The following is a 23,616-nucleotide window of genomic DNA, read 5'->3' as shown; positions in this document are numbered from 1 at the left end:
ATGTGACATTTGGCCAGGAAACAAAACAGCACCCACTAAAATGTACTGCTAAAAACACTATTTATGCCTTGTTATGAATACCCAACAAAAACACACAAGGTGCAAGAGACCTTACAGAACTGCATTTGATCAATATATTATATAAAAGAAATAAATGTATAGAAGTTCGCAGTAGCTTAACAGCCCCAACTGTCTCTTCTGAACACCTCTTTCTGGATTTCCTTAACTGCCTATATGCTGTCCGAGTGCTATCAGCAGATTCAAATGTTAGTTCCCCAGCACATTAACCTGCTGACTTAAATGACAGTAGAGTAGACAACATGTATAGTTGGGTTAGAATAGACAAAGGTTTGTAGTTTTTATTTGAAATCAACTAAAGGCACTCTGAGGAAACTAATTTAAATAGATCCACAGGTCTGGCCATGTTGTGTTGCATTCTAACCTGGACCACTCTGGAGCTGTGCAAAGTAAACATATGGTGGAACACAGCTAAGAGAGTAATAAAAAGATACACAACAACCCCAAATCCCCCATACATCTAGACAGGGATGCTGCAATTTCTGAGACAGATGCTGTAGTTCCATTAGTGCAGACCATTTCTAATTGATTCACTTTCAGTTGGCAGCTACTTGCACTGACTATTGTGCAAGCTAGACTGGGGTTTAAGAATGGAGATGTGCATCTGAACGTACAACCAAATGTGCATCCTATTGAAAGCAAAAGACAGCATCTACATTTGGGTGCACATTCCAATGTATCTGATTTATGTCCACAGTTTGTAGGGAAATGCAAGACCATGGTACAGAAAAACTGAAGACTCCTTGCTAATAAAAGACATCACACATCCTTAGTTCTAGCTTTTCAATTTTCAACAAGAACTCACCACTATATGTGAATATTTCAATGGGACATCTTAACCAATTAAAGCCAACTATTTTTTAAACATGGATAGAATAGCCATTTGCACTTGAGTACCCATCACTTCATATCAAGGACATGGTTTTTGTTATGCAGTTTTTTACATGCTTGACATTTTGAATGCTTGACATTTCGGAACCTGAGTTGATATGCTTGGAGAAAGACTTTGATGGTTTGCTCTTCATCCATGTCAAAATAAGTTTGTCCAGCAGTTTCTTGCAGTAAAATACTTGCTACTGAGATAACATGCAGACATGCAAAAAGAAAAAAAGAAAAGGGAAGAAAAAGGAAGAGGACAGAAGACACAGACATGAAATGAACACTGCTACACACACAGGACAGTAGGCTTCATTAATTATGATGGATCTTTCATCTACTACATATTATCAAAGCAAGATTCCGTTGACAATGTGGGATTTAAGCACTGGTAATTGAATATTGGAAAGAACATGGCACTCAGATTTAACTGGGACACATTGTGCATTCTTTTAAACAAGAGAACTGCTACTGTGAACCAGTTTCTCTATAAGCATTACCACACCTCCATGAGGCAAATAAAAGTTCTGTGCTTGCTAAACACTGTTAACAAGAAAGTTCACAAATATAGGAAGAAGCTTATATAGTCAATATACATTTAATTGTTTATAAAAACCCTGGCAAGTGGCATTTGAAAAATGGACAACTGGAAACTACCAACTAAACATAAACTCATTTCAGGCACCCGTAAAAAGCCTATTACAACAGTCACCCTTGCTTGTATAATCACTGGAGGTGACAGTATTCATCTGGGAGTGAATCATGTATTTCAATATCATTAAGCCATATCTACTTTAAGTATATTATACATTACATTTAATTTCCATTACCAGTTTAATGGTAAATTTACCTTAAATGGTAATTTAATGGTAAATTTACCTTAAATGGTAATTTAAGGCACCAAGAGTCTTGTGGTGCCTTAAAAACTAATAAATTTCTTCTGACATAGGTTTTTTTGGACTATAGCCCACTTCACCAGATGTATGAAGTGTTACCAAGAGTTTCGGGTATATATTCAGTGCAAAGTGTGTGATAGGTGAGGGGTAGGATTTGTAAATAGTGAGATAGAAGGAAACTAAATGCAGAAAGCATTGACAGTGACAATTACATTATTAACTGTGGCCATTCACAAAAGCGTTGCTGCTGATAACACTAACATCCTGGCAGTAGGTAAGCCAATTAACACATGCACTATGATAAAAGTAATCTATCCCATTTCAAGCCTCTGCTGATAGACTTGAACCTGTTGATGAATTCTAACACAGCTGTCACTTGGTCTAATCTACCTTTAACTGCTATCCAGGATCCATCTACTACAGAACAGACTCAGAAGAGGAAACAACAGAATATCCCTTATTGTCACCTACAGTTCCCAGTTCAAACCACTCAAATGTATAATCAATAATCTACAGACTGGGCAATGACACTTCACTCTCACAGGCCTTGCTGGCAAGTCTGCACTTGCTTATTGGCAGCAGCCTCCTTCCCAACAACCTAAAACTGCTACTCATTAGCAACAACAGGCCACATAACAATGATACAAGTACAGAGACCAGATGCTGAAACAAACCCAAATGCCACCTCTGTCCCCATATCTATTCTGGAAACACTGTTACAGGACCTAATAATGTCACTCACAACATTAGGGGTTCTCACTTGCTCATCTTCCAATGTGATAGATGCCATCTTCTTTCCGCCCTTCTGCATTCTACATAGGGCAAACAGGCTAGTCTCTACAGCACGGGTGGGCAACTTGTGGTGTTCCAGATGTTCTGGCCTACAACTTCATGGTGAGAGATCATGGGACTTGTAGGCCTTTATTTTACTCTATTTTTATTTTATTTTAATATATAAATGTTTATAGTATTACTTGACACATCAGTCTTAAAGTGGCTTTATGTCTACCACCATGGAGGCTGCTAAAATGATTCTGTATATAGTGGTAGTACTATATACATGTGGAGGCTTTAAAATGAGAGTCCTTTTTACCACAAGGATCACCTCCATCATGCAGAGAGTTCCTTTGCCAGGCCCAACTACTGCTAAGAACATGCTGTATGGTCATAGCAAATTTCCACAATGGGTGCAGTGCAAATGGGAAGGAGCTCTTATAGATTACAGCTTCCTCATGGAACTTCTGCAACATTAAAGTACTTCCAGCAATTTCACATGGTGACCAGAATTAGAGACATGTTAGTGTTTCCTTTGTTAAGGCCTATCAGTAAAAAAAGCATTCCACTATGTAAAATGGTAATCAGGGTGGGTTGTTGTAACCTAGGGATGGGCGGAATCCCTACCTTTTGTTCCAGGGGGGTTCCGCGGGTGGAGAGGCGATCCGTCCCTCCCCCCGGAATCCTCACTGGCTGGCTCTGCTCCACGGCGATTCCACGGAGCCACTGGCCGGCTCCAGAGCACCAGCAATACAGCCGCCATTGCCGTGCTGTATTGCTGGCTGAGGCTGACTCTGGACTCAAATGGCGTCCACTACGCCATTTGTGGCCATAAAGCTCTTAGATTACGCTAAATGCAGCCATTTACGGCTGTATTTAGCTTAACCTGAGAGCTTTATGGCCGCAAATGGCGTAGTGGATGCCATTTGCATCTGGAGTCAGCCTCAGCCAGCGATACGGCATGGCAATGGCAGCCGTATCGCTGGCACTCCGGAGCCACCGGCGGGGAGGATCCAGCCACGGAGGATTCCGCGGGTAGGCGGAGGTAAGGGATCCCTTCTGCCACAGACTCTGGAGGCTGGATTCTTTTGAATTCCATGGAGGAATTATCCAACATCCCTGTTCTAACCTTAATTAAATCCAAACGGTTTCACCAATCTTTCTGAAATTTACAGGTGCCAGAAAGAAGTATTGGTTTTACATGCCCTAAAAATTTCAGAATGACTGTTGAAATATTGAAGGAGAAAGAACAGTGTAAAGAGAAAAGGTACAAAAAAACCCCCTCTCCCTCTGTCAAAAGTGACTGAGAATTTGAGCAACCTTTTTTGCCCAGCATTTGTGAAAAAACCAAATTAGTTGTTTTACTCTAAAAGAGTTATGATTTCCTATTCCTCATGTATTAGGATTGGTGGAACACTTTTTTAAAAATTTCTGTGGGTTTTTTTTTAATAAGCTTTTTAGCAAGTAAAGAGAGTCAGTGGGACTCACCATAAGCCCGCGCAGATTCAGGAGCCTCCCTAGCATCTATCAGCTCAGCTGTTGATTTAGAATGTTGACAGAGGGCTTCTTCACACTGAGCTTTTATCCTGCGACTGAGATTGCTCCTTCACAGAAGTTTGCAGGCTCTTTACATGCTGTGATCATTCAAGGCCAATCTTGCACTAAATGCCCTTTGTTCCGTTTTTAAATAGATCGCAGATAATGAGCTATCAAATTACCCCACTGTGTTCCACTTCAGTTTCCTCCATGAAAAGAGTAAAAGCGGCAAGAAGAGGAGCGAGATCAATGAAAGAGAATGGAAGACTCAGATATGGGGAGAAGGACGGGGAAGGGGGTGGGGGGAAAGAAAGCACATGAAAAAGGAGTCGTTGTGATCCTGCATTTAAAACAGAAGCAGAAATTCCCGTTTTAAATCCAGGATTTTAGGCTGGTGTAGAGATGCCCAGGGAAAGGAAAAAATCTACAGCCTTTGTAGGCCTTGTTTTCATTGCAGGCCTTTGTTTCCCCCATCATGCCATGTTTTCTGCTGTTGTCAGGGGAAACAAATGGTTACTGCCATTAAAAAAAAATCTGAAAATTTCCGGCTGGGAAGTTTAGTGGGGATGTACTGAGCAAGCAAAGGACAGAAAAGTAGACTGGGATATTTTAAAGTAAGTAAATTCTTCAAAGAAATGGTGGTATAGATATTTTATTGTGTGTCTGCTTCTTCCTACCCATATAGCTCTAAACATTACAAGTGATTTTACTTTTGGTTTCAGTTTTGTTTCACTCTCTCCTTTCCCCCAAATTATCTTTAAATTAATTCCCTTTAAGCTTTGCAAAGATCTGTTCCTGAATATCAGCCGCAGAGGTTTAAAAGTCTCATGCTGTCATTAAGGGAGGGGGTATCATAGATTAACAGAGCACTACTATACATGTCTTTACAAAATTTCTTTATTTAATTAGGGATTGGGGAGAAGATAAGAGAGAGAAAGATCTACCTTTAAGGTGGATGGACTGGATATGAAATACCTCTTCAACTTTTTTTAAAATGGGGGAAGGAGGAGAGAGAGAAAAATATTTACATGGGAGGGGAGTGACGTTCAAGTTGCTCTAGAAAAAGTCCAAGAGACAGAGCCTCCATGTTCAGAGGCAGTGTTCCTCTGATTGCAAAAGAGAGAAAGGGACAGAGGGATAGTGCATGTGTGTGTGTAATAGAAAGAAAGAGCTTTTAAGAAAATAGAATTTGCAATGACACAAACATTTGTTCCTGAAAAGCAGCCTGGTGGTGGTGGTGGTGGTGGTGATGGTGGTGGAGATTACATTTTACAAACCACCTTCAGAAACCTTATGCCCCCATTCCTCCAGGAGGAGCAGAGAGAAATAAAAGTAGTTTGGGATGTTACTTACTTCCCAGACTCCACAAATGAAGTTATACAATTGAGCTCACAAACAAGAGCCCACACATCTTTTCTGGTGTGAAGTGATGTTGGGACAACATGATGAGTGAAACATGACAAAGGAGATTAATAGCACACTGTGAAAGAAAATTAAACTCGACATTCCTAAAGGACATAAATAAGGAACAACAAAACAAGAGGTTACTTCCTATGAAATATGAGGCAAAGGGCAAGAGGTCTGATACCATGCAAAAATGACCCAAGTAAACAGAGAGTGCTTAGTACCTGAAATAGGATAGTTTTTAAAAAGGAAATGTAAAGAAGAAAAAAGTTAAAATACATTAAAATTACCTTTCCTTGTAAATGAAGGTTATTACGAATAATATCTCGAACTTCATCCTCGGTGTCTTTCTGTCAAGAAAATAAACAAAACACCAGGTACATTTTAGTGCAAACATGTAGTTCAGTAAAGACTTTATTAAAGAGATATAAGCTTCAGTAGATTTGTTGTATTAATCCATATTTGCCAATAGTCAAGAGAGAACCATGGGTTTCCGGGATGCATTCTGAACTTTGGTAGTACAAAATACTATATGCTGTGTTGGGTAACTTGTAGCTTAAAGCTATTCTATTATTAATATCTGCACTTGGCAGATATTTATAAGAGAACTGCTCCTGTGTGCATCAGAAACAATTGGGGTTTTGCAAGCATTTCCTTCGAGTACTTGTAAAACCTCAAGGGCTTCTGCAAGTACTCAAAAGTAATGCTCAAAAAACTGAATTGTTCTTCCCTGCACACTGTGACCTGGTTCACACATAATGAGAAGTCACTGTGGGTGAATTTTCCTGTGGGGCTTTTTGTTGCAGCGGCTGCCATTTTAAATATTGGAGTTGGAGTTTCCTGCTTTTCCTAATATCCTCAAAAGTCCAACAGCTAGAAATTTAGTTTGACTTGGACTGCCATTGAGGCCCCTTTTTCATGGACATTAGAAATATGTCGTCAAAACAAAATATCCCAATTGGCTTTTCATACATAAGCCTCGTTTATTCACCATAATTTGAAGAGCTTCCAATGGTCCATGTCTCTACTTTTACAGTTTATTTCTTATTTAAGTGGGACCTGAATTTACTTGCCAGGAAGATATTTCATTGGGTTAGTATGTGGCCAGAGAGAGAATGCTGACTACTACTTCCTTGTTCTGTGTCCAAACTTGTGTGTGTAAATAGAGTCGAGAGGTTGTATTACTTGGGATTCTAATGTGAAAATGGCCAAAACATTTACTACTATAAAAGTGTTTCTGCCCTGTACTTATTAATATCATAAGGGAGAAAACTACTACATAAAGCTATATTAAGAACATAAGAGCCATGCTGGATCAGACCAAGGGTCCATCTAGTCCAGCATTCTGTTTACATGGCAGCCAACCAGCTGCCCACAGGAAATCCACAAGTGGGACATGAGTGCAAGAGCACCCTCCTGCCCATGTTCCCCAGCAACTGATGTACATAGGTTCATGGCCTCTGGTACTGGAGGTAGCACATAGCCATCAGGACTAGTAGCCATCGATAGCCTTCTCCTCCAGGAATTTGTCTAACCCTCTTTTAAAGCCATTCAAATTGGTGGCCATCACTATATCTTGTGGAAGTAAATTTCATAGTTTAACTACGTGCAACTATATTACCGCCCTTTACTCTATTACTAATTCCTAATAGTGTTTCCTAGGAATTAGAAATTATTATCATCGTTGTCATTATTATTTGAATTTCTTTTTAAAGAGAGAAAAGTGACTTACAAAAAAAATATTAAAACATACAAAATATAAAATAGTTAAAAACAATTTCATTAAAAATATCAAGACATAATAATAAAACATACATGCACAGTAGGATAAACTGTTCTCTCAATGTCATAGATGGTTTTTGGTCCTTAAGAAATTATGACCAGGGTGCGTCACAGAAAGAGGACTGGCAAAGAACCATTCCCATATGTGGAATGTGGACCACATACTGCTATGTGAACTACTATGGCATAACTGGAAAGAATCCAGGCCTCAATAATTCAACAAAATTGGTTGTTTTAGAAAGACAGCTAGGTTTTTCAAAGATGCCAGAGGTGAGAGCTTTCCAATCAATGCTGTGTCATGAACATGCAAATACTGTAGGTAATGTTGAACTTACCATAAATGTCTGTTCTCACAGGTTCCGGAGTGGGGCAGTCTTTATTTCTGGGAAATGTATCCTCTTGGATGACAAGTACGGTAAGTACAGCCTCTACCAAGAACAATACGAAGAGGAAAGGCTTCCCCTCAGCTCCCAGACTGAGCCCAGAGCCTGGATGAAAGTTACCCCCCCCCACGAGCCCTAACAAGTGAAAACTGTATACACACACACCCAAGAAAAATCATGCAACTGTGTAAGTGCATTAAGAGGGATACACTAAAGAAAAAGAAACACAAGCACATCCCACTTTTCTCCAAAGGCCCCTTGATCATGCTGTCACCTCTGGCTGTCATGTTCTATCACTTTCTTTTTTTAAAAAAAGTATGAGTGGAAACACTACCCCACTCCAGAACACGCTTTTCCAACAGCACAAGAGGCGACTCTACACATGGACGTCACCAGATGGTCAATATCGAAATCAGATTGATTATGTCCTTTGCAGCCAAAGATGGAGAAGCTCCATACAGTCAGTCAAAACAAGACCTGGAGCTGACTGTGGCTCAGATCATGAGCTGCTTCTTGCAAAATTTCGGCTTAAATTGAAGAACGTCGGGAAAACCACTAAACCGTTCAGGTATGACCTAAATCATATCCCTGATGAATATACAGTGGAGGTGAGGAATAGATTTCAGGGATTAGACCTGATAGACAGAGTGCCTGAGGAACTATGGACGGAGGTCCGTAACATTGTTCAGGAGGCAGCAACGAAATCCGTCCCAAAGAAAAAGAAAAGCAAGAAAGCCAAGTGGCTGTCTGATGAGGCTTTACAAGTAGCTCACGAAAGAAGGGAAGCGAAAAGCAAAGGAGAAAGGGGAAGATATACCCAACTGAATGCAGAGTTCCAGAGAATAGCAAGGAGAGACAAGAAGGCCTTCTTAAATGAACAATGCAAAGAAATTGAGGAAAACAACAGAATGGGAAAGACTAGAGATCTCTTCAAGAAAACTGGAGATCTCAAGGGAACGTTTTGTGCAAAGATGGGCATGATAAAGGACAAAGAAGGCAGGGACCTAACAGAAGCAGATGAGATTAAGAAGAGGTGGAAAGAATACACAGAAGAACTATACAGGAAAGATCTGAATGTCCCTGATAGCCATGATAGTGCGGTCACTGAACTTGAGCCGGACATCCTAGAGAGTGAAGTCAAGTGGGCCTTAGGAAGCATTAGTAACAACAAAGCTAGCGGAGATGACAGTATTCCAGCCGAGCTATTTAAAATCCTAAAAGATGATGCTGTTAAAGTGCTGCATTCAATATGCCAACAAATCTGGAACACTCAACAGTGGCCACAAGACTGGAAAAGGTCAGTTTACATTCCAATTCCAAAGAAGGGCAACGCCAAAGAGTGTTCAAACTACCGCACAATTGCGCTCATTTCACATGCCAGCAAGGTGATGCTCAAAATCCTACAAGCTAGGCTTCAGCAGTATGCGAACCGAGAACTACAGGAAGTACAAGCTGGGTTTCGAAGAGGCAGAGGAACTAGAGATCAAATGGCCAACATTCGCTGCATCATGGAGAAAGCAAGAGAATTCCAGAAAAACGTTTATTTCTGCTTCATTGACTACGCTAAAACCTTTGATTGTGTGGATCACAACAAACTGTGGCAAATTCTGAAAGTGATGGGAGTACCAGATCACCTTACCTGTCTCCTGAGAAACCTGTACGAGGGTCAAGAAGCAACAGTAAGAACCAGACATGGAACAACCGATTGGTTCAAAATTGGGAAAGGAGTACGACAAGGCTGCATATTGTCACCCTGCTTATTTAACTTATATGCAGAGTACATCATGAGAAATCCCGGGTTGGATGAATCAGAGGTCGGAAATAAGATTGCCGGGAGAATTATCAACAACCTCCGATATGCAGACGATACCACCCTAATGGCAGAAAGCAAAGAGGATCTCAAGAGCCTCTTGTTGAGGGTGAAAGAGGAGAGTGCAAAAGCTGGTTTGAAACTCAACATTAAAAAAACGAAGATCATGGCATCTGGCCCTATCACTTCCTGGCATATAGAAGGGGAAGAAATGGAAGCAGTGACAGATTTTACTTTCTTGGGCTCCAAGATCACCGCAGACGGTGACTGTAGCCATGAAATTAAAAGACGCTTGCTCCTTGGGAGGAAAGCTATGGCAAACCTAGACAGCATAGTAAGAAGCAGAGACATCACCTTGCCGACAAAGGTCCGTCTAATCAAAGCTATGGTTTTCCCAGTAATAATGTATGGCTGTGAGAGCTGGACTATAAGGAAGGCTGAGCGCCGAAGAATTGATGCTTTCGAACTGTGGTGCTGGAGAAGACTCTTACGAGTCCCCTGGACTGCAAGGAGGTCAAATCAGTCCATCCTAAAGGAAATCAACCCTGAGTGCTCATTGGAAGGACAGATAATGAAGCTGAAGCTCCAATATTTTGGCCACCTAATGCGAAGAGAAAAGTCCCTGGAAAAGACCCTGATGCTGGGAAAGACTGAAGGCAAAAGGAGAAGGGGACGGCAGAGGATGAGATGGCTAGATAGCATCACGGATGCAATGAATATGAACTTGAGCACGCTCCGGGAGAGAGCGCAGGACAGGAAGGCCTGGCGTGCTATGGTCCATGGGGTCACGAAGAGTCGGACACGACTGAACGACTGAACAACAACATGAGTGGAAACACTACCCCACTCCAGAACCCTGAGAATGGAAATTTACTATTAAGTTCAAATTTTCCTATCTCCAGTGGGTCCCAGATAGGACAGTCTTTACTTCTGGGATACAGAGAAACACTTAATCCCCACAGTAAACTTATATTTTCTCATTTTCTAGACACAACCTTTTGGAGGACAGAGCAACCAAAAGCTGCATGAGAGGAAGCAAATGTATTGATGAGACAGCCCCTAGAGATTGTATAGGCAGAGATCTTCAGATAACTGCCATATATAGTAACTCTATCAAAATGCTTTTTGGTGGAGAATAAGCATGGGTCTGATAGGCCAGACTAATGCAATCCAATTAGCCACCATAGAAGCAGAATCCCTGGAAACCAGAAGCAGTTGTTCAACAGGTAAGATCAGGATTCAGATTTGTAGAATCCTGGTTCCTGGAAAACAAAAGAAACTTAGGGCTCTTCTACCTTCCTTTCTTGATTGAATGGGAGGGATTTGGGCAGAGGAAGGCAAGACAATCTCCTCACACTTATGTAAATGAATGTGGTACATGTGAAGGATGTATAAAAATAGCTTTCCTTCTATATGGCACCAGGATGGCAAATAAGGCCTACATTTAACAATTTAAGGTATTTAAGCTGAGCCCTTATTTTTAATTATTTATTAAACACAACCCTGACTAAACCAGTTCAGTTCTTAGATGTACACCTGGCCATTGACAACAACCACCACAGCATGGATGTTCATTTTGTGGAACAAGAGCAGAAGTAACTGAACCAGGTGGCTTCTGCAATATTTATTTATTTGGCTGGTTAAAGATTAATGCTACCTGTTTCAGTACATAGAAAAGGTGAATCTGCTCTGACTCATTGAAGAACTATATGAAAAATTGGTCTGCCGAGAAAATCTCATTTCTATTATGCAGATTGCTTGAAAAAGGTCATTAAATGCACCATCACGATTTTGATTATGATCTTGGTGGCTACCTGATGGAGACTGAAAGATCTCATGCCACTCTGATGAATGACATAAGCCTTTGCCAACATATTGCCCAAATGTGGTTGCCTTCAGTACCAGAGAAGTAATGCTTTCTTGCCTATGGCAGGCCATCTAAGGACCCCACTCACAAAGCCAGGATGCTTAGCAAAAAAAAGGTAGATATCAAGCCTAAAGGACACTTTGTGTCTCTCTTATGGGTATCTCTATACTCGGTCTGGTTGGAAACAGAATCGAGACACCAGTGTAGCGATGGTACCCAATCATCGTCCATGACCTAACTCCATAGGCATGTTTGCTCTGTAACTGAAAGCTGGAAGACAAAAGGAGGAGCCTCTGAAAAAGCCATGTAGAATCCAGACTAATCACTCTTATCAGGAGCAGCTGACCTAGCAGTTGACCTGACAATGTAACCTCCACCTGCACCCAGTGTTTTGGCCAATGTCTTAATCCTGGATAATGTCTTCAACAACTTCGTTTTGTCACAGGTCCAGCATTTCTTATCTCTGCATCAAAGCAAAGGAACTCTCTGCTAGATTAAAAGTGAAGTAGTGGTCTCAGAGACATGCACAGCAAGCCTGAATTAGGATGAGATCTAACATCTTGCAGGCCAAAGGATGCCATAAACTCTACAAGCTTCCCTAAACACCCTCAGGGCTGAAAAGAAATAACTGGAAACCTTCTGTATTGGAAACATTTTCCAATACACACTATGGATGATCTATAGATGTCACAGAGATCTGAACTCTGGTGCCACTCCAGGTTCACTCCAGGGTGGAACCCTTCGCATTCATTAATTCTTCATGCAATGATTGAGCCACTTCAAGCTTAAATGGGTTGAATGTTGCCAAGGATCCTATTAATTGACCAGTGAGTTCGTCTGGGACATCTTCCCTTGAAGACCAGCAGATGTCAAGAGTACTAAAATAACGTGCTTGTGTTATGGACAGAAACCTAATTCTTGTTGGAATGCAATGAAACAGCTTTTTGGATAATGCACCAACAGCTGTTTGGGTAATGCAAGGCAAAGTCCTTGGAGGCAGTTTTCTGTACCCACTGATCTGATATTGTTTGAGGCTACTTCAGTGTGCAAGGTGCTGAAAAAGTTCTCATTTTGATGTCAGGAATCAGACTGAATATTGGAATGATTTCATAAACAACATCTTGTTTCTTTTCTTCATGAAGAATAAAGAGTAGGGATGTACGAAAGTCACTTACCTTTTTGAAGGGTGACAATCGCGGTGGGGGGGAGGCGCTCCGTCCCTCCCCCCAAAATTCTCTCCAGCCGGCTCCGCTCTGTGGAGATTCTGCACAGCCGCCGGCCGGGGCCGCCCACAGCCAGACACCACTGGGCAGCCTGCACAGGAACGCAAACGGCAGCTGCCACAGCCGCCGCCATTTGCGTCCCTGTATTTTGCCGTGATAGGCTACATAAATATTTACGTAGCCTATCACAGCAAAAACAAAAACAGCGAACGCAAATGGCGGAGGCTATGGCGGCCGCCATTTGCGTTCCCTTTTTTTTTTTTTTTGCCGTGATAGGCTACGGCCACTACGCCATTTGCGCCCCTCTCTTTTGTCGTAATAGGCTACGTAAATATTTACATAGCCTATCACACGGCAAAAAAAAAAAAAGGAATGCAAATGGCAGCAACCGTAGCCGCCGCCATTTGCATTCCCTTAGTTTTGCCATGATAGGCTACGTAAATACTTATTTTTCATATAGTTCTTCAATGAGTAATAGCTGATGAACCAGGAGTGGAGTGGTGTTCTCCAGACTTTGACTGAGGAAAGTAATAATGGTTGCTTGCCTGTCCTGCAACATTCCCACCTGTTGTGGAGCACTGCGAAATGCCAAGGGTGTGGCCAAGTGGTGCAAAGGATAGTTTAGTGTGGCTGAGCAACTGCTTTGCATCACTTCTAGCCCTAAAGTGGGGAGGTCAGGGAAGATTTGCAACACAAAAGTGATGCTTGCCAACTAGTTTTGCTTTGGTACCTGTTGCTTTCCCAGTCTGCATGGGAGGAAGAGAAGCCAAGTACAGGAAACTGCACCAGGAGATAAAAGGCTGTCTCTTTTTAGGAACGTTCTTTTCACCTTTGAAATGCTCTTTCCCTCAGGTTTCAGAGTCAGGACACAGCCAGAGTACAGCCAAAGTCCCTGTCTGAAGTAGTGCCTCTTTCCCACAAAAATTCCAAAAACAAAATATATAAGCTGCCTAAGTAAAAACCTGTTGTCTGGTAACCAGGCAGGGCTGGTCTTGGAGCTCAGGAGAAACCACTCTCCTTCCTGTCATTCTTGCTGGAGGCTCTTCCTGTCAACCAAGAGGAATTATGTCTTAGGAGACTGCCCGGCCCCACTCTGGAACCATTGAAAAAACTGCAGTTAACCGTGAATTGCACAACACAACTATATATATTATGGGCCTCTTTCATTGGCAGTTCCCTGTAACTAACAATTTTCTTTTGGACTATTTATCTCCTAAGCAGAAAGAAACTCCCGAGTGGCTAGACCTCTTTCTGATATTTGCAGCAAAGGGCAATTCTAATCATATAAATGGAGTGATTACGATGACAGCAGAAAATAAATATGATCATAAGAATATAAGAAGAGGCTTGCTGGATCACACCAAAAATGTTCTTTTTGTTCAGGAATGTAATTTGACTGGGAACATAGTAGGTAAGCTAATTTTTAGATGCCAGTAATCAACACTTTCAGTTACTGTTTTGGTCAAGAATTTTAAATACTTACTTTGTTATCTTATCATTTTAGGGCAACAAAAAAGTTTTTGTTTTAGAGTAGACATGCTTCTGTTAAAATTCATTGAAGCACTCCAATTAATTATTTCTTCAAAAAGCCCTCAGGTAACAATTTAAGACAGCAGTAAAATAATTAAGTATTATTTCGAGCTCCCGTGAGATTCATTCATGCTCTGCCTTTTTAATTTTATTTCTTCGCCTCAGCATTAAGCATGTTGTAAGAGAGGAACACAGTCTAGCTGTATATTGAATATTTTGGTGATACAAACAATAGTTTATTCTGAGGAAGTGCAGAAGTGACATTACATTCCGGAGTTGTCGTCAACTCATTCACTCAAGATATTCTGGCTTGGCTCATCAGTATTACGACTTGTATAAAAGGTATCTACTGAATTCATGAATGTATGATCATTTTTCTATCATTAAACATTACCATTCAGAGACAGAGTGATGTACATATACACATACTGATTTATTCACCCAAAATAATCTGGGTTGACTCATCAGTATTAAGATTTGGTGAAAAGAGATTTGTATTTATTGAATCCATTAATGTATGAGGTTGTTCACTGTTGTTAAATACCACCATTCAGAGATAGTATGATGTACATATACAGTTGTGGATTTATTCACCTTAGACAATCTGGGTTGCCTCATCAGCATTACTACTGAATTTACTAATGCATAAGCATTTGTACTATTGCTAAGTATTATCGTTCACAGACATAGTGATGTGCATGTTTTGTTTTATTTTATTTAAAATATTTCTTGGCTGCCTTTCAGGGAAGAAGCCCTCCCAAGGCAGCGTACAGCAATAAAATACATATTTAAATATTTTAAATAAATAAAATATTGTATGTACACTTGTTATCATAATTTATTGTGAACCTTACAATTACCAGTAGCATTATATTTGATGCTTTGTGGTCCCATTGATCCAGTTAGTGTCCCAAGAACTATGGCATACTGATCAGTCACTCTTCTTAACAAAGAACCTATTGCTTGAAGTCTCTCTGCCTGGAAACTTGTTTTCTGTCACTGCATGTGCTCCCATAAAGTCAGAACCCTAAGGGCACAATCCGATGCATGTTTAGACAGAAATACGTCCTACATCTTCCAGCATTCCTCAGCCAACCAAGCTGGCTGGGGAATGGTAGGAGTTGCAGGATGTTTTTCTGTCATCAACATGCATCGGATTGCACCCTAAGAGACTTGGTTCAGAAGCTTCTAATCCTAGACAAAGGATGGTCATCAACACATTCCAGCACTATGAGCCCTGTAGAAATGTTTGTGTAAATGTTTTGTGTAAACATACTTTGACATCCTCGTTCAAACAGCAGTATATCCAAATAATATATACATAAGGTATTAGGCACTCAATGCGGAAAAGAAGAGCAGCAGCAAAGTGGCAAATCTAACACGGTCCTGAAAAGCATTGCACTTAATATGTAGATAGGGAACATGATATCTCTGAGGGGATTTGGAGAACACAAATGTGATTGTATACCTACTGCTCAATTTCACAGGATGTGTTCTTGCCTACTGCATATCATACCAGTAGCATTGAACAGCTAGGCCCAGCTGCATTTTGCAGAACAGTGTAGGAATGCAACCATTTCTCCCACTTCCAGTCAACTGTGGGACATCCAGGAATATTGTCCCTATAAAAGGAATTACTAAGAGTGGAAGGAATCAAAGAGTCTATTAGGTCACATAAGAGGGGATACTTCACCTCTCTACCAGGTTAGATATACAAGCAGCTCTATATAATTAACTTACCATACTTAATCTGTTTTTTGCCAGTGCAATTAATTCTTGGTCACCAGGAGCACAAATATTTAGCCCAACAGGTAGCAATCTTTTTAAAGCTGCCACAATAAGAGAGGTCTGTGCTGAATAACGATCTCCTTTCCGCTTCATTTTTTTCCTTTCCTGATCAGAAACAGCTGCCTGAAATATGTAAGAAACAATCTATTATAAAATTGTAAAACAAGAAAAAGTCATCTATCCCTTAGATATGTTAGAGCCCAAAAGAGGAAAACACTGACTGTAAATCACATGCATATTAAATTCTTTATATCAGTAATGATGACGATGATGATGATAAAGTTCTCTTTTTCACTTTCATCTTCTTTATGCTCCCTCTATGAGACAACCTTATCATCTTTTATTTGCATTTAGACTGAACAGATAAAACTTTGCATCACACCACTATATCTTGCTATTTCTCAACTAATTTACCATCGTAATGTAATTCTTTTGCTCAGATAACATTCTTGCCCTTCAAGACATGTCCTTGTTAATATACCATGTACCTTTTCATCTTGACAAACATCTTTTTACAGATATAACAAATTCCCATTTTCTTCTGATTAAAAAAGGTGCTTACCATTGCAACAATCCTTGGGACTACATATTTTCTGCATATTTTTCTGTTATCTTTAACTAGACTGCAGGTCTAGTGTACATTTTGTAGAGAATCAAATGTAATTTGGACAGATACGTTTTTATCGTTTCTTTTAAAATAGTGATTAAAATTAAGGCAAAAGCTGGCATTCACTGGCATTCAAAACCTAACCCTAGATCTATGCCATGATGTCAGAAGTAGAGTCACTGATAAGCCAATTACGCAGTGCTCTTAAAGGTTTGCAGGCTTATCAGGACTATGAACGCTAGCATAATCGATCCTGCATTACCCTAATGCAGGAGTATGGAACAGTTTCGGCCCCAGGGACTGGGTCGCCTTCTGGGTCCCCCGCAGAAATTGGATGACTTCAGAGGGCAGGCCACTGTTGAAGCCCCACCCCTTCCCTGAAATCCCACCCCCATCAGAGGAGTCCCTTTCTCCATTGCACAGAGAAAGGGACTGCTCAGCACTAGAGAAAGGTATATTCACTCTTATCTCCAACCCGTGATTACTTTTGCTGCCAAAGCTTAAGGCAAAAGACATTTTTTAGCAATTTGTGGAGAAAATAATGTATAATGTCTGCAGTTTTCTGTACCTTGGACATCTTGGACTTAGTGTCAGTAATAAGAAAAGACATATTGTTGATTTCATTCTGCACAACAAAATTCTGTTCTTCCCTTTTAAAATTCTGAAATGATATTAGGAACATTTTTAACAACACACCAATTAAGTATTAGAAATAAATTCTGTAGCTCCCTGTTGCCTCACTCCCCTCCTTTGCTTTGTCCCTCATAATCCATAAAGTGCTATATAAACTATTTGTATATAAAAGTTTAAATATATGACATTATATATACAAAAAGGGGTTTATCAATGTTCACTTTTTTTTTTTTTTACTTACTCTGATCTTTTCACACACAGTCCTTTCTTAATGCTCTTCCTAGGCTCGAGGAATTCATAGAACTTATTAGGGCTCTAGGAATGTTATAATGATAAAAAAAACCTTCAGAGTCTCATTTTTATCTTAAAAATTATGGACCCAATTCATCTCTTCCTGCACACAACTAGTGATTCAGGAAGGGGATGCACATCTGCATCAAATGGAAATGTCAAAGAGAGCCAATATGAGTATTACAGTGTGGACTCTGATGCGCATTTGCGTCAGCTGTGTGTGGAGATCTGCTTCCTGAACAGATCTGTTTTGGTGGCTTGCGGCACACTTTCTTGGGTGCACTGGGCCTTTTGTGTTTGTCTATGAAATATTTTGAAGATAAAAAAGGAAAGCAGCCTTGCTGAAATGACAGCGCTTGGTGGACTACACTCAAAGCTTACAGTCCAGTGACAGTCACACATTTGTCACACACTTGACATTCAACAGAACATATATACACAGTTAATTTTAGGCAGTAGTCATTACTGTTCCCATTTTACAGACCAGGAACTGAAGGTGAGCAATCATGACTAGGCCAAGTCAGTCCACTCCACCGCAGAGGTGGAGCTTGAATCCAGATCATACACTTTTATACTCACTGGACCAAATTAGTACATTAATACAATCATCATGTAGAGAATAAATGCTCCCTAGTGTTTTCACTGAGGAAATGCCACCAGCTAAACAGTGTATGGCTTTTAAGAAAAGACACTGTCCACAATCACTTAGAAATTAATATTTGTTTCTTGCTTGAATAAAATGTCTCTCTCCTCCTTGACAAATATAGGCCATTTCCTGGGGCCCATAATGTTCTGGCATGGTGTCAAGAAGCTAGGCATATTAAAACAGGTTTAATTCTCAATGATTTCCAGTGGATTCTACAGTGCAAACGGGCTTTGATTGGGTAACAGTTGCAGGGCTACTAAAACCTAGCCTTTCCCCCAAACAATGGCTTAGACCTCACATCAATAGTGTCTCCAACTGCCATTTACTCCTTTATTCAGGGCAAAACGTTCCCACTATCCTTTATATAGGGTTGCGAAGCCTCTATAAACAGGAGCCCCATTGGTTCTTTTCACACTGACCTGGTTCGGATGGCATGGGAACTCATCATGGCTGCCCATAATTATGAATATGCAACCCCTGACCGGGGTTGTTGACAGTTGTCAAGTCATGCAAACCTGGCTAGCAGGGGTTATTTGAAAGCTAAACAACCTCTGCATAACCCTACAACAGACCGTAGGTTATGTGAGGGTTGTTTAGCCTTCAAATAACCCCTGCTGGCTGGGTTCACATGACACAACAACCCTCAGCCACAGGTTGCATATTCATAATGGTGATTAGCATGCGCTGCAAGTCCTCAAGGGGAAATGGACCCACGATGGGCTGTCGTGTCATACGAACTTGTCCACTGTTTCTCTGTCTCTCCACCCACCCCCTACAACACACACACACACATGTGCTATGGGCCCCTGCACATGTATATCCTGCCCATCCCAATGGCAAGTATTCTGCTAGTTACAATATAAAAAAAAATAATCAACTTACATGGGATTTTGACCAGTAAATGAATACTTCAGCGACCATACGAAACAAGTCTTCAGCCTCTGAGTTGGGTTCTTTTAGCCACTTTGCTCTGAAATAAAATAGAGAAAAATATTTATCATCACTCTTACTATTCTAGATAAAGCAGTTCGCATCATTTTAAGAGAATATGTGCCAAAGAGAGTCTATTTATTTTAACTTTCTAGACTAGAAAAGGTTGGGTTTGGTGTGGGATTTTTACAACCTTCTTGAAAAGCTCGACACAGTTTTTCCAAGCAAAAATTAGTTTTTTCCCCCCAGCTTCACTTTTCCGTAATATTAATTAGGGTTTCTTTTTAAGGAAGACCAAGTTTACTGATCAAGATACAGGGCAAAATATAAGGACAACTTCACAATCATATACATGTAGGATAGGATGTTTTATGTGTACACCTAAAAATGTGAATGCTACAAGCACATGTAGCATATAGGTACACTCAGTGGTAAACCCAGCTTTGCTAACACATAATGTTTGGAATGGGAAGAGCATATAGGGAAGCTCCAACATCCCTTTTAAAATGAAAGACAGTTTTAGAAGATGACTTTGAGCAGAGGAGTAGCTGTGAAGGGTCCTTAACCTTTGCTTGCTACTTAAATGCACCCCCCAAAACTGCCTCCATCTGCACATTTCCAAACATATGTTTATCTCATAAACATGACCCAGGATCTCCACAAGAGGGGAAAAAACAGCTTGGGGATAATTTGGAGTTGAAAAATAGCTGATGTGTAGAGGATTATGAACACCTACTGCTCAGAAGCACCCCATCCAAAACTGCTTTTCATTTTAAAAAATGGCAGGATTTCCTTGGCAGGAAAAGACCCAGGCTCAAATTCCACTCAGTCATGAAGTTCACTGGGTGACCCTGGAGTAATCACTCTCTGAATTAATACAGAATTGACTTGCTTCTTTGCATGCACTGAAACGCTTCACCAGGAAGCTAAGCATGCTGTACAGAAGGGCTTCTTCCCAATCAGCATTCCTGCTATAGTGTAACTATCTATATGTAGAATGATCTTCTCCTGCTCCAGATTCCTTTAAAACTACCCAGAGTTCAAAATATGATAGATCAGCACATAACCTGTGCTCATCTGTGGGGGATATCTTGGTTTCTCATGAGGAAATTTGCAAACACCTCTCTGCATTACACATTTCAGATAAAAGATGGGCATCTGATAGTGCAACCATTCTGGCATAGAAGTAATTACAGCTTGTGGGTCAGAGACTTGTGGAACCCCTAAATAGTATTCACTGTGAAGCCCAAAGTAATTCATAAGCCAACCCTGCATGTACCTGTTGTAGTCCACAAATCTAATCAACAATGGGTAGAAGGCATAAAGGTCCCGTGCTAGTGTAGTGAACTCATCTAGGATGAGGAGTTCTGCCTCAGACATATCTCCCCTGCCTTCTGCTCTTAAGTGTTCTTCATCAGATATAACCATTGCAGCTTTTTTCTTCAGTTTCTCCATCAGTGGCAGAAAATGTGTTTTCAGAAGTTGGGGCTTCACTTTGCTTATGATAGGCTGAGAAAACACTATGTAAGGAATCCATTAATATTATAGCATATTAATATGTGAAACTATGGTAAAAGATATTACACTCCACAATAGGACTCTATTACAGCTACATTATAGATCTGTATTACAGCTACTACAATCTCTCCCCAAACCACCAATCTATCACTGCCAGGATACTGGTTATCTGTCCTGGCTTGAAGACATGCAAACCTAGAGCCATCTACTGTATTCCACCCATCTACCACTTCTCTAATCCAACTACTAAAACCACTTACACCTTCTCATAATTTAGAATACCACAGCCTCTACCTTGCTAGCGCCCTCCTATTCCATTTTGCCCTCTTAAAAGCAATTCAATCAGAATACTTCTACCAAAATATCTTCCTTTACATTTCTCAGCTTCTTTCAAAAAATGTGTTCCTTTTCAGCTTAACATCCAAAGAAATACTGAGTATTTACATAGCAAAGAAATCCAACCAAAATTAATCAAGTAATGCGTGTTAATTTCCTTTTAACTTACCTGCCAATCTCTTCATCCAGGCTCCCTCATCTATGCCCAAGTTATTATGTATGATTTTCAGTATGTTCCCCAGAAGGGTATTCATATGTTCTGAAGTCAAAGCTGTGCAGCACATTTCACTCCCATCAGGATTGCTTTCTGGCCCATGTTCCCACCAATGTGACATGTAACTACAAAGCATTGGCAATACAACTTCCATTACATGAGGCATTTGTGTATACCGAATGCCAGATTCAGCTAATTCCACAATTTCTTCCATCAGCTTCTCCAGAGAAGGAATGTTTGGACAAAGCTCTTCTACACTGTTTGGTAAACTGATACCTAGAAGAAAGAACAATAATAACTATTAAAACAACAGCATGCTTAACAAGATTAGCAAACAAGCCCTTACATTCTTCCTGGTTAAATTTTTCTTTCAATATATATTTCCTTACATCATATTTCCATATATTACTAATATTTTACTTCAGACTTTTATCAACACGTTATTTAATTTTATGGAACTTTAATGCAAACTATCAGGACAAAAAGAACCAAAATGCAATGAAAAGAGATAGTTTAAACCTGCATTTAGGCAATCGTCCAAGCCTCACGCAGACTAGGAAGAATATGCTCGCCCAAAGAATGGTGAGTTTGATCAGGGGGGCTTTAACCTGAATCCTGTGAAGGATGAAGGTGGAAGCTCAGAGGGAAGGACTACAGAAAAGGATTCATGCACTGTAGCAGAAACTTGAAGAGCAGCTGAAATGGGGTGTGCTAAACCTCTTAATGAAAATGCAGGGAGGCCATTGAAGCATAAAATTCATGGCTTTCGATACCTTAATGATAATGCTCAGAATATGGGAGATAAACAGGATGAACTTGAACCTGATTCAAGAAGGTAAATATGACTTAATACTATAACTGGGACTTGATGGGATGGCTGAGTGATTTCCCATGAGTGAAATATAGCAATTGAAGGATAACTTGTTCAAAAAGAACAGGAGCCGTAGAAAGGGGAGAGGAGTTGCACTATATTAGAAATGTACACACCTGCACAGAAATTCAAGAGAATGAACATGGTGGCCCGGTTGAAATCATCTGGGTTAAAATAAGCAGAGTAAGGAATAAAAACAATACTGTGCTTGGAGTCTACTACTGACCACCCAGCCAAGGAGAAGATATGGATTATGCTTTCCAAAAGCAAATTGCAGATACATCAGGGAACCATGAAGTAGTTGTAATGAGGGACTTTAATTAGCCTGATAACTGTTGGTGGACAAACTCTGCCAAGCAAGGTCTGTCCAGGAAATTCTTGCTTTGTCTTGCTGACAACTTTCTCCTTCAGAGGGTGGAGGAAGGAAGGAGGGGATTAGCCATCCTTGACTTGATTCTGACCAATAGGGAAGAGTTAGTTGATGATGTGAAAATAGCAGGAACTTTGGGGGAATCATGTAATGCTTGAGTTCTTGATTTTAAGGAAAACGTGTACCTTGGACTTCAAGAAATCTGATTTAATAATAATTTTAAATAATTATGTACCTGCTCTGTCTCTTGAAGTCTTGGTGTTGTAAATAGAATATGTGTTGTGATTGTTCAGATGAGTTTCTAAAAATGCCACAGGAAAGGCACCAGCAAACGCAGCTAAGCATTCACCTAAGGCTGAGCGCTGCCTGCAAATGAAAAATTCCCATCATTATTTAAACACTTTCCCTTATTCCCTGCACGCATAGTTTGGGATCATTCTGAGTTCCTCAAGAAGTCTGTTAGATATTTATTTAATTATTTATAACATTTCTTATTGGCCCAATAACTAATGTTCTCTACACTTATTACTCCTTATCTCTATCTCTCTATCTCGTCTATCTATCTATTCAATATAGTAACTGAAAAGCCCATTGAGTACATACTGGTATAGAATAGCCCCTGAGTGATACTATGTGAATATTAGGTACGTATTTACTTATTTTATCCCACCTTTCACCAGAAACGCCCAAGGCAGCTAACAATAAAAATGTTTAAATTCAACATTTCACATTAACAATTAAAACAGTCAAACAATCATACAGTGGCTGAACAGGCCATCGAGTGTCTTGTGTAAGAGCTCTGACAAATCTAACACATTTGATAAGGAACTGAGAAGGAAGATAACGTATAATGTAATACAAAAATAGAAATCATTTTTTTAAAATTTGGAATTCACATTTTAATCCAAATATATCTTTGATTATATTATATCCTTAATTTCTGGATATTTGGTTTGTTCTGCTTTTTAATTTTGATTATTTATTTTGGAGGGTTCATTGTTGTTAAGCTAGTCTAAGTGAATTGGATGTAATATAAATATGTGTAAAATGACTTTTCTTTCGTTTCAAATGTAATAAGGATGAAAATTGTTTAATAATAATAATAGATGTTAAAGATAAAAATAAAAATCAGACAACCATAAAAACTATTGTCAAACAGGAATAAAAACTGAGAAACAGGAGGAATAAAATAGATCATAAATTAAAAGCTCAGGACAATATGATTAACTTCATCTGGCTGTAGGGATGGACGA

General features: G+C 40.0%; 1 protein-coding gene across 1 annotated transcript in view; it reads right to left on the bottom strand.

Annotated features, from left to right (window-relative positions):
* Positions 1-23,616, bottom strand: part of RYR2 (ryanodine receptor 2) — a 545,602-nt gene that overhangs the window by 113,546 nt on the left and 408,440 nt on the right. Inside the window, exons 67-73 of the mRNA XM_084828209.1 lie at positions 22,599-22,729; positions 21,078-21,398; positions 20,334-20,574; positions 19,007-19,094; positions 17,123-17,215; positions 15,900-16,070; positions 5,855-5,914 (exon numbers count right to left, since the gene is read on the bottom strand). Coding sequence (XP_084684335.1) covers positions 5,855-5,914; positions 15,900-16,070; positions 17,123-17,215; positions 19,007-19,094; positions 20,334-20,574; positions 21,078-21,398; positions 22,599-22,729 — 1,105 coding nt within the window. The remainder of the gene's footprint in view (positions 1-5,854; positions 5,915-15,899; positions 16,071-17,122; positions 17,216-19,006; positions 19,095-20,333; positions 20,575-21,077; positions 21,399-22,598; positions 22,730-23,616) is intronic.

The sequence above is a fragment of the Heloderma suspectum genome, chromosome 1 (genome assembly GCF_057233095.1).
Source record: "Heloderma suspectum isolate Gila_16-S chromosome 1, 16-S_ref, whole genome shotgun sequence".
NCBI lineage: Eukaryota > Metazoa > Chordata > Lepidosauria > Squamata > Helodermatidae > Heloderma > Heloderma suspectum.
Note: the sequence above shows the minus strand (reverse complement) of the source record. Positions and strands in the feature narration are given on the sequence as shown.